This window comes from Pithys albifrons, chromosome 2 (assembly GCF_047495875.1).
Source record: "Pithys albifrons albifrons isolate INPA30051 chromosome 2, PitAlb_v1, whole genome shotgun sequence".
NCBI lineage: Eukaryota > Metazoa > Chordata > Aves > Passeriformes > Thamnophilidae > Pithys > Pithys albifrons.
This window is the reverse complement of record NC_092459.1, coordinates 6888304-6906889: the sequence shown is the minus strand read 5'-3', so window position 1 is coordinate 6906889 and position 18586 is coordinate 6888304. Positions and strand designations below refer to the sequence as shown.

The 18586-nt window shown below is 37.3% G+C and overlaps 1 protein-coding gene across 1 annotated transcript in view; it reads right to left on the bottom strand.

Annotated features, from left to right (window-relative positions):
- Window positions 1-2629: 2629 nt before the first annotated feature.
- Window positions 2630-18586, bottom strand: part of APOB (apolipoprotein B) — a 37181-nt gene continuing 21224 nt past the window's right edge. The window contains 7 exon segments of the mRNA XM_071548276.1: window positions 2630-3010; window positions 3012-4621; window positions 5695-5878; window positions 6675-6789; window positions 7556-15121; window positions 16001-16377; window positions 18411-18556. Of these exon segments, the coding sequence (XP_071404377.1) occupies window positions 2806-3010; window positions 3012-4621; window positions 5695-5878; window positions 6675-6789; window positions 7556-15121; window positions 16001-16377; window positions 18411-18556 (10203 nt within the window). The 3' untranslated portion in view covers window positions 2630-2805.

The window sequence follows — 18586 nt, the reverse complement described above, 5'->3', positions numbered from 1 at the left end:
TGCTCTATGTCTGATACTTGCTGCAAATTATAAAGAAAAGACCCTCTGGCATTTATGAGAATTCAGATGATGAAGACTATAGGAAAACCTAATAAAAGAAGCAGTGTCACTGAGCCCCAGATAGTTGCTAATTCCCTGTTATCTCACACACAATTCAATTTAATGAAATATAATATTTCCTATTATATAAATGAGACTGAAAAAAGGCCAAAATAGAATTAATGATATTTCAAATTATTATATTGCAAACATTTCATAAGTGGAATGAATTGGAACAGAATTTGAGTAATTGTGGGTTTGTTTACTTTTCTGTAGTGTATTACATGGAAAATAAAGCTAAAATTTGCTAGATCCTGAAAGAAAACAACAACCAAACAACAAGAAAGGTAATGGAAATTAAAGTTACACCTGGTTGTGTGTGCTTGTGGGATGTGCACATGCAAACATAAAAAACCCCTTCCTGGGTCAAAATATTGCCTGAGTTTCAAAGAGGTGCTTGAGACAACCTCTCTAGTGTGGGGATTTACAAGACAGCTAAGTTCCAGTAAGATCTCATTTTTGAGAGGAACATTCTGCTTCCAGGTCCTCCCCAAACCAACAGAAGGATGACTGCAGGATGGCTGTCACATCAATTACAGGACTGAGAGCTCTAATCCAATTGGCTGCAATGCTGCTATGAGACTTGGAAATCTCCTCTAACCCCTAACCACAGTTTAGTGTACAAACTATTGTGTTTGCTCTTGGGAAGCTTCACTCTTGCCAAAAAGAGCCATTATTTATACTATTTGGCATAATTATTATTCAGTTAACCCATTCCTTATAAGTAAATCCTTTTTTTAGAATTTATAATCCTTCCAAGAACTATGGATGATGGACAGAAATAAATAGCCATGAGGGGGAAAACAACAGAAAACAAAACTTTAGATCTCTCTTCTCCCAGAACTGTTAAATTTATTCTATTTTCCTTTGTTTTACAGAGCTGTTTGTCATGACAAAGGGAAGCAAGAATCAGACAGTGTCTGAGAAATCTGGTTGTGCTTAAACATTTGTGAAATTCAGGGAAACGAGTTGTGCAATCTGACATCAAATAAAGATCAGATGAACCATAGGCTTCAGTTTCCTTGTGAATGAAGGTGAAAGGGCCCTGCAGGCAACATCTCCATTTACTGGGATACTTAATATAACATATAAATAGGGATTTTTATACCATTAGTTCCCCTGAGCAGGGTGACATATGTAGATTAGTTCTATTCAGAATCAAAACTCCTTATTTTACAATTCATGGAGGCTATTCCATTTCTTATTCTGAGAATTACTGCTGAAGACAAAATGGATTTACCCTACTTTCTAAGAGATACCACTCTGCTGACAGGCAGATAGGGGTGTGTATGCCACCATACTTGTCAAATTCTGATTTCAGGGTTAATGTATCTAATCTGGTGAGAATCATTACTGGCAGAGTTACTCAGGTAATAACATGATCTAGTAAATGGACTAGAGTTGGACCAAGGGTTGGACTCGATGATCTTGGAGGTCTTTTCCAACCCAATCGATTCTATGATTCTATGATTGTCTATCAATAGGGATGTCAAAGTCCTGGTGCTCCATCGTTTGATGTATGTACTTCATAATACCATGGGATGAAAACACACTCTTTGTTTTCCCATTAATGAACAAGTAACAACCACATTATAGAAGTGACCTGATTGAATCAACACAGACATGTACACAAAATTTCCAGTGTTTGTCACAGTTTATTCTCAAAGAGGTAATGTTATTTCAGCCTAAGCATGCCTTTCTCTAGGACTATCTATATAGTATTCCAAGAGTTGAAAATACACCACAGTAGGTCAATATATTTCCCACTCAAAACCAGTCCTATTGTGTGAATGACTTCTTCAACATTCTTTACATTTATCTTTAAACTGAGAATTCATTTAAATGAGGTGTAGGCTTCAGCCTAGGAGGGGAAAACTTATTGACTCCCATCATACACAATTATGCCAGTGAAACTTTCACAGTTAACTAACTCACAATAAGTGAGATAGACAATTTGATGTGAAAAAAGAAATATCATGGGGAGACAGGTGAGAAAACCCTGTACTTCTGAAACATAAATTAGCCAGTTGAAACGAAACCCATCTAAAATTCTTGGCATAATTTCCTGGAAACTGACACAGGCATAAATTAATTCTTCTTAACAGAGCATTGGTATTATTATCTGCAGTTTTGCAGGGGTTGGATTTCTACATATGGTTAAATTTCTATGTTCTTTTTCAATTTTTGACATTATTTCCAGAATTTATCATTTTTAAAAGTCATGTTATTGTTCATGTTTTTTTCCTCTTCTTTTTCTCCCAGACTTATCTCTGAAGGTGTTTCTATGCTGGGAATTAGATGTGTTTCCAAGTCTTTCTTCAGCTGGCTTATGAATGTGACCTTTATCTTAAAACCTGTTTATTGCATGAATTCCATAGCTTTAGTGACTATTTACAATATGTATTGCACATTATTGTCTTGATCCAACATATAGTGAAATAAAAAAGAAAAGACTTCCCATTGACCTTGAAAACTGTTGGATTAAGCACTGTGGTCCAAGTAAAAGAAGCTGTAATAAATGACACAAAAATGTAATAAAGAACTCATTTATTGGCTTATTAAGCTTATTAAAATAACCTAGTGTAGATTACTAAATTTTCATTTACAAATTCAGATTCAAACAGTATCTACCAGAAGCCTCAGTGTACGGATTGCTGTTTTTTAAATACATTGTGGTACAAACTTGTTACTTTTCTGTGTGTACATTCAGTTCTTCATGGGCTGCTGTATATTTTCCATAACCTGCTGAAGACTCAGTTGCTCACTGACGAGTTCTTCCTCAGTGAATTGTTGCATTTCTTCCCTGGAGCCTTTCTCAATGCCTTGCTGAATCAGTATGCATGTGATTTCCACTTTATTTCTGAGTGCCTCTCTACTGTTTTGGGGCATTTGGTAAACGGACAGCCAGTCACATGGGCACATTTATTTTAAGCTCTCCTTGACGAACAGCTATGTATGGCTTTATGCTCTCGGCTGTTCTTTGCTCAAACCATCGAAGAAGCTCTGAGATATATTGCAGGAATGCAGAGTAATTTTCTATAGTTAGATCTATTAACCTTTTGGCCTTGCTGATTAGCTTTTCTTGGGAGTGACTAAGCTGCCCATAGATCTCCCGGAGTTTTTCTTTGAGTTGCTTGTTATGTTCATCGATTTTCCTCTTAGCAGCTGCAGACCAATATCGGATTTTTTCTTGAATAGCAGATGAGAGTTCCATGACCTTCTGTTTTCCTTTTCCTTCAACATCAGTTAAAAGGTCATAATATTCCTGGCTGTAGTTTTCCACCAGTTCTCTTACTTGGTCTGTCAGGCGTGTAATGAAGTCAACAAGACCTCCAACATTCTTTTTGTGCCAATCCACAAGAATATCTATTACATTCTTCAGCCATCCTAGTACCTTGTCTTCCACCTCATAGTATTTCACTGACTGTCCAAGTGTAGTTGGGTCAAAATATTCTTCTCGCAGTGACTTTACATAGAGCAGCAGCTGGTGCAGCTTTTCTGAAAGGTCCTGGAATGTCTTCTTGCTAAAATCTTTGAACTGAGAAATGTATTTTTTAACATCTTCTGTCAAGGATCTCAGTTTCTGTGCATAGTCTGAAGTTATTGCATCTTTGTACAGCTGCAGCGTTTGGACTTTGATGTCTTCAAAATTTTTGGATTGCAAGCTTCTAACCATTTCCTCTACCTTCTGAAAAACTTGTTGCACTACTTGTTTCAGTTGCTTAAGCCTTCCTGCAAAGTCAGCTTCCTGAAGAGTAGCAAATGTTTGCCTGATTTTGTCCTGCAAATCTTTCAGCATTTCTTTAATTTGATCAAGTACATTGCGGCCTCTAAGAATTGTTTCAGAAGCAGGAATTCTGACTTCCAGCTCATTGATAGCTGCAATCAAGGCATCAAAGTACTCCTGAAGTTTTGAAAGGCATAAATCAGCATTTTTTGCTACCCTCTCTGTAGTCATAATGTATATTTCTTCACCACTGTACTTTTCAGACAGCCCAGGGACCTGGAATTTGGTGGTTTTCAGGAATTCAATGACTGAGTCAATTAGGTGCTTTATTTTCTGATGATAATCTTCTATGATGTCAATTGTAACATCCAGAAGTTTTGCTTTTATACTTTGATAGTCAAACAGTTCAGCTTGATCTGCTGCTCTTCGATACAGCCGTTTAGCTTTGAACTTCAACTCCTGATATTTGCCAGAGGCCTCATTGGCAGCTGTGCGAAGCTGAGCATCTATTTCATCTATTTGTTTTACAGCAAATGTGTATGCTTTATCAGCATTATTCTGCATCATGTTCTTCATCTTCAGGGTGGCAGCACTGATTTCCATTCCCATATGCTCCTTATGATACCGATTAACATACCTATAGATGGCATTTGTCATTTTAGGCACTTTTTCTTTCAGACCCAACAGCAAGTCTTTGGCAGCATCCTCATTCCAGTTGAACTGCATGTGAATCCAGTTAGGTTCCTTCAAGGATATCTCACTTTCTAATATGTCGACATCCTTCTGAGGAGCAGCCTGAAAGTACAAAACAGGATAAGAAAAAGGTAGCTTGTATATACAACAAATCCAATATTATCCATGAGCATATTTCAACATTCTCATTGTTGCATCTTTAATTTTATCATCTATTAAGACAAGCACTCTTCATGTTTTTTTGCTTACTGTCTGTTTTCTGTCATCTTGAAAGGTATTTTGGAATATATGACCTTGTACCACACTACTTTGAGCTTCCTCCAACAGCAGGACCAGAACATAACTTAGTTTGGTCTTTTAAAAAATTTGACTGCAAATAAAATTTTTATTTTCTTTGTATTAAATAACCATCATGTCTCATAAGGCAGTTGAGTTACTTGGGACAATAAGCCTTCTACTCATTCCTGAAATAAAGTGCAAAAAAGCAATTTTTTCACATGGAAATATTAGAAGATTTCATCTTGTAAAAATTGATATTAATAAGACAATTTGGAGAATTACTCAGAGTAATTAATAAATCCTCAAATGAGACTCTATTTACATGTACAATTACCCCATTTTTTTAGTAGTAAATAGTGAATTATGACTTGCTTGTGATCCCTAAATTAGTATATAATTTTGGAATTTAAGATTTTAATTCTGAAATTCTTGTGGTATGCCAATAATAAGAACATTTTTTGCTAGCAAATCTAGTAAGGTTCCTAATTCTCATAATGTATGGCAATATAGTTATGGATTAAAAAAGGCACTTCAAGATGGTCTGACCTCTGCCAGTGATTACTATAATGGCCACTTATGTAGTAATTCTAAGTAGCCTGATGGCTACATATTAAACCTGATGGCTGTTTATCTAAATCTGACTTTGTACTTCACTTTCAGTGGATGTGTCTTCCTGACCATAGGAGAGGGAAAACATAACTGTGGAGGGCCTGAAACATGGGTGTTACTTTTAGTACTAGAAAGGCCAATTTAGGAAATATAAACCTTAATTACTGATAATATAGTTTTTATTTAGTGGTTAATTTTTATCTCAACATAAACACAAAATTTAAAGGGAAAGTTTTCCTCTGACCACACCAAACCTTTTTGGTTTTCACTGTTCACATCAAGCTTACCTGAGTTTGGTAGTAAACTTTAGTTGTGAGAATTTCATCCTCCCATTCCATGACATAACCCAGGGTCCCAGCTGAGGGTGAGGATATTGAGCAGGATGACCTATTTTCATTCTCGTGGTAACGCACATGAACATCTGTGAAAGCTGGACTGATGATATCTAGGGATGCAGTGTCTTCTGCAGCTCTACAGCAACAAGAGGTACACAGCTATGAGGAATGCACAATGCACAAGCCCAAAGCAGCATGTCTGAATACAATACCACCTATTATTTTATATATGTGTATGCAAACAATGAGTGTATCATGAAAAGAAAATGCAGGATTTTGCTATCCACATTTCTCAGAATGCAGCCTGACATATATTCAAAACTTCGTGTCACTCCAGTTTTCCTGGTTTAGATAAAAGTATATTGAGCTTTGTTGAGAATTTTGATTAAATTAGAGCAGCAAAACAAACCCTGTAGCTGTACCACTATCAGCTTTCTACAAGCTGACTGAAATTTTTCCCACCAACACAGACACTAGTTTATCTGCATTTGTACTTGACTTCACAGATTCTGCCTTATCGATGTATCAACAATATACTTGCAGATCAAAACAGGCAGTGAGGAGGCCAACTCTGTAATCCCTGGTGCTAGCACATGTGAATAAAAATTGCTCTGTAATGGCTTGTGGTGACAGAGGGATCCAATGAAAGAAAAACAACTATACTGATGGTTAGATCTAGAACTGCTCTGAATATAAAATACTGTGTATGTATCTCAGCAGTGTTCTGAAATGGGGCTGCTGAGAAGAGCTGTTCTAGAAACACTGCTAGGGAACAACTTTCAAGTTGTCCTGAGAGGCAAAAAGACACAGCAGTAACTACACAGATTCTTATTAATTACAGCAAAGCCCTCTGGGGCATTAGAGTTCAAAGCAACAACATATCATTGGCAATTATGTCTATTATAAATTATATTGTTAGAGCAAATCTTTACCCAATTCCTGAAAAAACAAAATCTTCCTGGTAGTTCGCACTCATGTCACGATGTGAAAAGCTGCCAGTGGTCTTCATAACAAAGACACCTTCTTCATATTTGTAGTTTGAAACAACTGTGAAAAAAATTTCAGATGTGTGTATTACCAGAACTTACTAGCAAACAGTACAAAACACATATCCAGTTGTATGTTAGATAGCCATTTGTGGGATGTTTCACTGGTATGTAAAATTATGCCTCAAGAAACTGAATGCCCATAATGTTCTAAATAAAAATACTTGAAAATATTTATTCAGCTGGGGTATTTAAAAATTCACATTTTGTCTCAACGTGGATACAACATTTTGCATTAATGCAGATCATAAGTGGGGATCGCGATTTCTTGAGTTTAGAATTTTATTCTGATCTATATTTTTAGTATAATTAAAGTGTCTAGAACTCAGTGTTATATGGGACTCCAGTTTTCTGGTTTGCAAAAAAAACCTGAAATCAAATCTGTTTACTCCCCAAGGAAAAAGATAGGTATTTCCTTATTTCAACCAAAACAGTTAAAAAGCCAGCCTGCCTTCTCTCCCTTACATATAAGTACTGGGGGAATGTTATGTTGTTCACAATTCAAAGTAAGAAACTGCTACACAAAGAGATATTTCCCATTTTTTCACAGTATGTCATTATATATATATATATATTCATTAGACTGAGACTCTGATAATAATTTATAAAAAAATGCTGCTGCTAAAAGAAGTATCACCTAAAGCCAACACTGAGTAGATGGCAACACCTGCATATGCAAAGTCCTGGGAAGAATAATATAAATCTCAAAAAGCCCAGTATTCAGTTTTCTCCCACAAATAATGGCATATAGAATTTTAATGTCTTACCATTCAGGTCATATTCCAGGAATTGCAACGTTGAGCTGCAGGTAGAGTCAATGGAATGTTCAAAAGAGTCCTTCTTGTTTGTCAAGTCTGCTTTCCAGGTGACATTGTACAAAGGGGAAGCAACTTTGAAAGATCCAGTCAAGGCACCAAATGATGGGATGTAAATTCCAGCAGGCAAGGATATTTTGAGAGGGGGAATCTCAATTTTCTGTTCAGGAATTGTAATTGTAGGCAGTTCAAAATCTGCAATCTTATTAGCTACTTCATCCAGATCTACGTGGAAACTGCCCAGTGAAATACTCTTTGGAAGAGTGAATTGAGACACAGTTATTTGGTATTCAGGTATTGTTACCTCAAAAAATGGCATTTTGTATTCTTCTAATGTAATATAATTGGCTCCTACATCTACTTTGGGGAATCTTAGTCTTGGCAGTGTGGGTAACTGGACGTCAAATGGCATTGTGCTTAGAGTCTGTGGAATTTTTATGTTGCGCAAGTCAATGGTGTATGCTGGGACCTGGAGAGTGGTGAATGGAAGGCTGAACTCTGGAGTGTTGAGAACAGGGCTTGGAGCCTTTATGTGTAACTCAGGAATAGTGACAGTGAAGCCATCGGTCAGCTTATCCACAGGTATGGGGAAAAAGTACCCATCCTCACTCTTTGTGTACACGAGGGATACCGAGCCATTCAAGTACTGTTTCCTGTCAGCTCTGGTAGTGACATCCAACTTCAAGATATCCCATAAGCTCTTCTCAGAAACTGGACACTTTATGTTTCTGAGAAAGTCCATGTATGCTTCCAAAGATCCAGAAATATCAAATTTTGCCTTTGATTTTTCATTTGATATGTGCATATCATGACTGAGAGATAATGACTGAATTTGGCCATCACCCCTCCAGCCAACTTTCTGGTTTGCAGGACTGATTTTCACTACAACAACCTGATTAACTGATGCTGTGTCCAGGAAAGAATTTGGCTGAGTGGCTTGAATCTGAAGATCTGCTGATACTTCCCAAGGAGCCAGCTCTAAGGTTGCTTTGCATCTCTGAGCTCCAGTTGTTGTGAAAAGAGGTGTATACCGTGCATAGTTCTTCCCATTGTGCTCCCAGACTGCATAAACACGACGGGTAGATGCTTCAACTGCAAGAATTTCTTTGATTTCATTGTTCCAGAGTCCATCTGCTTTAGAGTGGGCTTTGAACTTAAGAGATGACCGAGCCCCATTAGCATTCAGATAGGCATTTGCCTCATGGTCTAAGCTTCCAGAAAATGCATTTCCAGTGTAAGATACTCCATCAATATCCCCAGTTGTAGAAGTTTCTACTGATATGTAATATGTAAGGCTCTCTAAAGCAAATTTGTGAGCAATTTCTCCCTTAGCACTGGTGCCATATTTAGCAGCATTGAAATCATATATTAATTTTATTCCTGAGGAAAGAGTGGGTTTAGATTTTGTATTTCCAGAAAGTTCTTGGCTGAAATTAATTTTTAAAATTGGTGTATCCATTTCTATATTTGTTGCCACTGAAGCTTCCATGATCCTCTTTGAGAGACTAATAGTGCTGTCATGATTTCCTCCTAGATATTTGTTATTACTCAGGGACAATGCTGTGGCCAGCTTCAACCCTCTTTTTCTTGTCAAACTTGTTGAACCGTCCAGCTTAAATTGCAGTGCATCAATGACAGAAGAGGACGAGACACTGAGATGCCCAACAACATCTGACTGATTAAACAGCCCAGCATTTGCAGTTAAAGTGATCACACTGGATTTAAATGAAAAGTCATAAGTAATGTTACCCATGGCAGGAACTGAGATTGCTGGGCTGTTAATTCTGAACCTCGGAAGCTTTAAAGTGCGTAGTTCCTGTGGGACATGAAGGACTGGAAGCTCCAGGGAAGGCAAGACTAGTGTGTAAGATGGAACTGAAAAGCCAATAAATGGGACTGTGAATCCTCTTGTGCTTATTTCTTTAGGAAGTGTGTAACCAAAGGCTGGCATCTCAGCAGTGAAAGGAGAAACTTCAATATTCACAATTGGAATGGTGTAGCCTGGAATCCTGAAAGTCTGTGGTAGTTTGTTCAGTGACATTTCTATTTTGTATTTGTCAAATTTTGTTTTGGCTTCATTATATGACTTTGTGAGAAGATCTAAAGCAGCGTTTCTTCCTTTCTCAAAATGCTTGTTGAACAAAATGATGTTTTTATTAAGTACTTCATGCACTGTTGCTAAAGGAAGTGTGATTACATGCATATCTTTGTTTTTCTCATACTGAGCATTCAAATTGAAATCAAAGGATTGTCTTGTTGTCTTCAGTAATTCCTTCAGGCCTACATCTTCCCACAATGAATAATCTTTTAACTGTGGAGTTTTAATTCCAGTGTAGGGAATCTGAATTTGAGGAATGGTTAGAGGAATATGTAGGAAGTCCAGGTTGGCATCACCATTCATTTCAACATGAGCTTCAATTCTGTCATCATTGTTGCCAGCAGACATGTTATGGGAATATCTATACTGATTGAACCTGCCAGTAGCTTGCCAGCTGACCTGCTGAACAGAGGAACTGAGGGCCAACATGTAGTTATTCAGGAAGTCAATTTTGCCAGTCAGTTTCATTGGGAAGCTGATTTTCACATTTCCATCATTGTTTGTTAAAAGGCGAATTTCAAAAGGGTGTGCCAAGAAGGAAAGCTCATTATTTACAGTTCCAGTAATCCGTCCATGGAGCCGAGCACTGTGAGAGCCTGTTAATTCTACTTTCATTCCTCCAAGCTGTCCTGTGCCTTTCACATTCAGAATGCTACGTCCCACACGCAGTGACTCGATTTCAGACTGAATCTGAAGTGTTGCATAATTTAGCAAACCACATTCATATCTCATAGCTTGGCTGACTCTCAGGTGCTTATCATTTATTCTGTTGTTGGCAGAAAATATAATAATGGGGCCCTCAACCTTGAAAGTAGCATGGGAATCATGAGTGCCTTCATCGGAGAAATTAGGTGAAACCCACTTCCAGTTTCCTTTACCAGTAGAAGTAAATGTTATGTGTCCAGCTTCTACCTCGGTTGTCATGTTATTGAACAGATCAGCCTGGCTGGAGAAATCAGCTTGTGGAATATTCAGTCTGTGGGAATATGCCGTTTCACTCTGCATCCAAATTTTTCTTTGCAGCTTGACCATTAAATTATTCTGGAGTTCTATGGAATTTTTCTTGGCATGTAAGTTTGCTCTAGTTTCAGCTTCACCTAATACTGAAGTCCCTAAAAATACCACTGAATTTGTATGATCAACTTTAAGGAACCTATGGTTGACTTTCATGGCATTTTTAAAGTTCAGTTGCTTCATGTCAGGAGCTAAGAGATGTGAATCTGCAATAACACTGAAAACAAGGAAATCTAATTTGGACGTTGTTTGAGCTGAAATGGAGGTCACAAATTCTGGACTGTTTGCTGATGTTGTAGTATTACGAAGCTCAGCTTGTGTGGACAGTGTAAAGAATGGAGAGGTGACTCTGAAAGCTCCAGACAATTTGCCAAATGTAGGGACAGTCACAGAATGTGGGATACGTGGAAGCTGAAACTCTGGTATCTTCATGCTAGGAATCTGGAGTTCGTTTAGATTTAGTTTAGGAATCAACAATTCTGGTATTTGAAACTGCGGCATTTGTATTTCTGGGAAAGAAATGTCAGAAAAAGGCATATCACTCATCTTCAGATCTTTGAAATAGAAATCAATAGCAGGTAACTGAAATTCACCTGACATTAGTTTGTCTATTGTTCTCACAATCAGAAGCTTAATCTCAACCAAATCAATTGTAAAGGAAGGAACTTCAAAGGCATTTAGAATTTTAAAATCTGGGATAGTAAATTTCATTGGGATTTTCATATCCATTAGTTTCTTAATATTAATTTCACAGGATGGGATATACAGATCAGTCAATGGAACAACGAAGTCTGGTGTTCGAAATGTTGCTTCCCGAAGACTTCGGAGACTAACCTCAAAGGGAGGTATAGTGAATATAGCAGTCGTCATCTTAGGGACTATAAATCCTGTTTCAACAAAGTGGTTTAAATTTTCAGCCCAATTTTTCAGATCATACGTTTCAGCCAAGGCAGCAATTTTTTTAAAAGCTATGTTCCATTGGTCAGATATGTATACGACAACAGAATTGTAGAACTGGCTTATCTTCTGAAGGCACCACTGCAATTCCTGGGAAATATCCATTTCAGAAATCCTCTCTCGCAGGTCTTCCAGATGTTCATTTACCTTGGCTTTCAGATTAGCAAACGTTGTTGAGTTTATAAGGTCCCTGAACCAGTTAATTATTGCAGCAAGCTTGGTGTCCCTTAGTTGTTCCACGTATTTTGAAATCACAGCTCTAAAATCTCTTATATACTGTTTCAGTGCTTCTGCTTTCTGTGGAAGTTCTAGATTTCTGAGATCCTCGTTTATTTTCTGGGTCACTTCTCGGATTTTGTTATTTATGTCATCAACAAACTGGTTATAGTCGAAAGCCTGGAGCTGTTTAATAACTGTGTCAAGGAACTTGTTGACTTCCTTTATCATCTTTTCATAATCAATGGTTTGCACTTTCTTGACAGCATCATCAACAAAAGCAACAACTTTATCAAAGCATGACTTCACATCAATATTTTGAAGGTAGATGGTCAGTTTCTCAACAGTTTCTTTTATTCTGTACTTGTTAAGCACTTCTATCATTCTGTCAATTAAAAAATATATCTGCTTATCAATTTCATATTTTACAATCAGTTTGTGCACATGACCTCGGAAAGCACTGATCTTCTCAGATACTTCATATTCCTCTATCCAATTTAGAATAAAGTCTTTGATTTGTTCAAGAATTTCATTAATTTTTTCGATTGGCAAGGAACGCTTAAATTTTTCTAAAAATTCTTTAGTATCAAATCTTTTAATCTGCCGTTTCAAATTTTCTGCAATGCTTCTGACATCAATATTCTGAATCTTAATCTTGAGTTGTTCTAGGTTTTCCTGTATCCTAGCTGTAATCCTGTACTGATCATCTACATTTTTGATCCAAGCCAAAGTGCTGCTTCCGATTTTGTTAGGATCATATTGCCGGAAAAAAACCCGTAATTTTTCAATGATGTTGATTACAGTTTCTCTTACCTTATATTTGTTATCTAGAGCTGTCATTTTTTCAACTATTTGATCAAGAAGCTGTACAATAAGTGTTTTAATGTCATACTGCTCATAAACGTCTTTCAAGTATTGCTCAATTTCTATCAGATAGACCTGCAGCATTTCTTGAAGGTGTTCCATAGCTTTTTCCAGCATGATTTGGATATCATCAGATGTTATTCTGTAGTCCTTTGTGAAAGCAACCAAATTATTTTTCATTCTGCTAACTCTGCCTTTCATATCCAATTTGTCCATGTAATCATTAATGTCCTGTGGGAGTTTATCCAAAGTTGCCTTGTATTTTCTCAAATGTTGTTCTACGTTGATGTTCTTCAGGTAACTTTGTATGGCCTGCAGTGTGGACAGCATGGTGCCTCTGAGTTTTTCAAAGTAAACTGGCAAATTTTCCAAGAATGGTAGATTAATAACATGCATATCTTTATTTTTGTCATACTTCACAAAGCCAGAGATGCTGAATTCTTGAGGCTCTGATATGCTGCCCCTGAGGCCCAATACATCAATTACATTAACTTCTTGAGATGTTAATGGTAGTATGACTGATGTGTCCATTACAGAAAGATCTGCTAAAGCTCTTCCACTAAGTTCCACACCGATCTTTTCTGCGTCATTGTAAGCACTGAGATCTTGTGTGTATACATTATTGTTTAGCTGACTTTTCAATTTCCAAGCACTTGACTGTTCTGATGGAGTAAAAAGCATATGAACTTTGTTGTCAAGCAGTGTAGTGTATCTTCCTCTAGTCATCAAGGTATGGCTGGTAGATCCTCTGTAATCATGGGAGAAAGTGAAAGCAAGAGGCTCTGCCTTAAACAGGAATTTGCTGTACAGGTCTCCTGTGTGCTCACCCATAGCAACCAGCTTTCCATTAGCATTGGTGTGCATGTCAGCAGTGACAGCAAATGGGGCCATAGTGGAACGCAGAGCATTGCTAAAACGGAGAGATTTGGAATCACAGTTTGTGTTCATAGTAACTGAGGAAGAAAGTCCTGCCACATCCAGATTAACTCTGTGACTCACTGCTGCACCTTGAACATTTGCCACTGTATCTGTTTTCAAGTCTGCAGTTAGACCAGCACATGTAAGGGTGTAAGTGTGCCTTATTTCATCTGCTCCGTGGGCTCCTCTGACATTGCCACCCAAGTTCATCTTCAGAGGCTCGAGAAGCAGTTCTGCTTTGTTGGAAACTTCTGTCGCAGTGTATTTAAGATTATTGGTCAGTTTAGCTGTAAGTGAGCTAGGCTGCAGTTGTAGGTCAAAAACATGCTTATGGAACTTGTCAAAGCTGAAGCTGTTGTCTAACTTTGAAGAAAATGTTAAGGATAAGCCAGGAATATTCAAGTCATTTGTGTACTCCAACTTCATCTCTTTGAATGATCCTTGCAAATTATTGGAAAACTTGAGTCCTTCTTTATTAACTCTGAAGTTTAAAACATGTTTGTTGTCCACACCCAGAACTGTACTCTGATATTCACTTCCCAGCGTTATTTCTGTCAGGCTCACTCTCCCACCTAGACTGAATTTTGCATTGTTTTTACCATAGCGCCCAGAAGAGGACAGTGACATGGAGCCTCCAGCAGTGTCAAGCTTGGCATTCATTTCACTCTGCATTGCCAGTGGACTAAACTGCACGTTTGTGGTTGCGCTGCTGGCGAGACCATACCGATTGACATTGAGTGATGACTTATGTGCAGCTCTATTCCTTTGATCAGTCAGGGACACATCAGTGTTGAAAACAAGATCCTGGGAGTTGAGAGAACCCGCATACAAGGCATAATACTGGATTTGCTTGTAACTGGCTTGGGACTCATATCGAAGTCCTGCCATCTTCTTTGACAAAATTATTTCAAGCTTATTGACACCTGCAATATGTAGATACCTCCCACTGGTTTCAGATGAAATTTTCAGCTGGCTGTTTTCACACTTCAGTGAAGCTGTGTTCTTTAACAGTCCGCTTTGTACATCAGAAACTGAGGTAATGGAAAATGAACCATCACTGTATCTGCCAGACATCTGATTGGTAACCTGAAGGTAAGAAGAATCCAACTTCAGATTTGATTTTCCTTCTAAAATCCGCCTCTTTTCATTGTATGTGCTTGACAGAGTGTAAATGCTTCTTGCGAAGACAGATGCCACTTGCAACTGCCCTTCCATTTTGACGTTATTGATATTCATGTTATTTGTCTTTTCAGAAACAATATCACTGGAAAATGACAGCTGAGGGCCCAAAGTACTTGATGCTGTAAGTAATAAGGTGTAGTTTGCAACTGGATCAGGTTCATAACTCTTCCTGCTGGACAACTTAAAGTCTGATGTTAAGACTGTGTGTTTCAGGTGATTTTCATATGCACAGATGAATCCATTTCTATTATATGATGCTTCTCCAGAACCTGAGATAGGACAAAGTAGACAAAATGTAAGTGTAATTTATTCCTTTTTTGTCTTTATGAATTTTTCTGATGCCACTGAACGTCTGTGCTACTACTTGAATTGGAACTACTGTCACACCATTTTGTTTTAAAGGCCTAAGCGTTATGGTCAATCCTGAATATTTGTAAAAATGGCTATTATTTTGACATTTGAAGTCAGAGTTTTGAACTATGAATAAATTAAGTCCTTACACTAGTCTACTAAATATAATGTTGTGAAATTACACAAACTTATGTCATTATTTAAACTTAAACTAAGAGGATGGACTCTCAAGAATAGCCCATATCTAACATTCTCAGGGTTTTAATGTTTTCTTTATAATGCCTCACTTATGGTGGGGAGTTTAGGATAAACCTGAAGACAGTTTGTCTTCTTGCAGTTGGAAAACTCAAACTGCAGTATATGGACATAGATAAATTATAAGACAATTTTATATACATATACATATATATAGACATATATACATATAAATGAACTGAGCAGTAAATTGTGGGCATACCTACACATGCAACTGCCCACCTAATTTTGAAAACACTTTACTTGTCAGCCACACAAGTGTTTGTAGAATCATGCCTTCAGTTTTGAAGGACATTTTCTCCAGCAAGGAATATCCAGCAAAACATGGACCTTAAAAGACTTCATTGAATTAAATTGACTTTACTTTGAGTACCTGAATAATCAGACACACATAATACTTTTAAAAACAAAGAGAAAGTGATTAGAGTTTATGCAACACCTTTAAGTAAGGGCAGGCAAATGAGTGTGTGGTACTGGACACAGGTAAAACAAAGTAATTAAAATAGCTTTACCAACACTACAATATTAGCAAACATTCTTACCTTTTACACTGTAGGAAAGTAGCTCAAAAATGGAGTCAGCATTCATATTGTAAGTAGTTTTTGCCCCAGATGCTCTCTCTGTGGTGCTGTTGGTCAAAGTGTAATCTGCTGTCCAGTTGTAATAGTTGCTGTTCACAGTAGCAGAGACCTCCAACTTGCCCAGTAAAGGCACACGGAAAGGAAACGATCTTGGAACACTAAATGTTGGGATTCTATATTCCTGAGATGACACACTTATTCCCATTGACTCCATTACCAGTTGAGGTGTTTTAACAGTCTGTGGCATCCATATCTCATTGGATGATCGTCCACCAAATGGCAATGGGATATCAATTACAAAACTGTTTTTATTGAAGTAGTGTCTGATCCGGCCTTCACTAGAAAATAAGGATAACTCTCTTAGGAATTCATAAAACATATACAGAAATTTCCATGATTCCCTATTCTGCCAATGATACTCACCTTACTTACCATGCTTATACCAATGCCCTGACTTTAGTATTAGAGAGAAATGTAATGACCACCTATTAATATCAACATTTTTAAGCACTCATTCATCAGAATTCACTGAAAACACTTTTGCTGTCAGTGAATTCTGTCAATTTTTTTCCCCCCATTTCATAATCAGGGAGATCTATAAGTCAAGCAAAAAAAGTCCTCCAAGAACACTGCCACACTTGTGGGATGCTGAGTACAGAAAATGCAATTATATATACATTATATGATGAAATCTTATAGAAATGCATGAAGTCTTATTAGCATTAGATGTTGTAAGGATCTAAATTGGTAAGAAAATATCTTTCTGATTATAAGAGTTTCAAAAGTTTAACCTGAATATTTAGCATTTATTTTATTCTAAATAAAAAGAAATAAAAATCTGACCACTTAACTATGAGTGAGGACTGGAAAAAATGGATTGTCAGCTCAAAAGCTTGTGGGTAAAAAGTGTAATTATGAAAAGGCAAAACAGAAGGAAACTCAACCTTAATTTGTGAATGAACAATAGGCTGGCAAAGATATTTTTCTTGTTTGCTTAACTGGTCTTTTATATTGCAAAATCTTCTTTTTTACACTTAGAGCTACATCCTAGGATGGAAAATTAAGCAAACACTTTTGAAATTTGTTCCTTTATATCAAAAATTTTAAAAAGCAACATAAAAGAGCAGTAAAAAGTTCTATTATTATTATTACCGCAAATGATAAGAACATGGGAGAAAAAATAGTTTCTTTCTTGCTTATACTTAGATCAGGAACACAAAGGAAGCAATACAAATGTGTGTATTAATATAAAGTTTCATATTACCACAGTGAAATATAATACATGGCAAAACAGACCTAGGACAGATAAAATGCAAGGCTGTTTCCCATCTGGTTTCGGAATCCAATCTTACACTGGCCTCTGTGGCTCTTTACATACACTTCAGCCACCAATATTTCCTTAGCTTAAGGGAAAACTACATAGACAGTTCTATTTATCACAGTGGCAGCTGTGGGTGAATTCTGAAGATACTACCAGGCAACAGTGCTCCTTGAATTCTTGTGCACAGGCAGATTAGCAATGACAGAGGAACTGTAATGGCAAGAACAGTATGTGCTGGAAACTGTACTGAGAGCAAGTCTGGCAGGTTCATGAGCACTTTAAAGTTTAGGTCCACTCTGACTCTGACTGAGTCTAATTTCCTAGAAACAGCAGAAATGTCCTATTTATCTACCTTCCAGTCTCTTGGTTTGTCAAACTCTACTTCTCTGAATATTTAACATATTGGACTATTTCTATGAAATTTGACTGAAGGATAATGACTCTCATGCAAATTCTGTGAAACTCACTATTAGGTAGAACAGATGGGACTAAACTAGTATAAGCATCCAGTCCGTTTGTGTACCACCATGGCATGTGCTGCCTCTGAGCAAGTCAGATGTGGGAAGAGATCAGGTGACTCTACTGGTAGAGGTTAACCAACGTGTGTAGGGGAATGGGAAGAACTGTCCAATAGCACTGCACAGGAAAATGTAGAGCTACTAGGGTTATAGCCAAAGATGAAGGGTCTACAGGGATGCACAGTACAAATCTATGGGAAATATGGCTCCAGCATTTCCGTGGCTTACAGTAAAGTCTGTTGAATGCTGCATTTTCATTCAGTGCTCCTTACAATATACTACAAGGTTTCAGGATATATTCACATACTGCATGTGACTGTTGTAAAGACAGATCTGCACTAAAGACATGCATCAATTCCTCCACATAATTTCATTTCTCTGGTCATAAAATTGTTATGATTCCAGATTTATCCTAGTATTTACAGAAATCCCATGCTGTCTTATAAAAACACAGTCAAATAAAATAACACAAAAATATTAACAAATAACTATTTTCAGTTTCCTGTGTCACTATCTCAATCTCACTCCCCACCTTTTCAGGAAAAGTTCTTCTGGAATGGTGATAACAGGAAGGTTAAATTTTTGAATGTTCATTTCCTGCAGTCCACTCAGTTTGTCTTGCAGAGTCTGGGCATAGGGGACATCTTTTGATGCCTTTTGCAGCCAGGTGTTGCTTGCCTGCAATGAGGAGAAAAGGTTTTCGAAGTA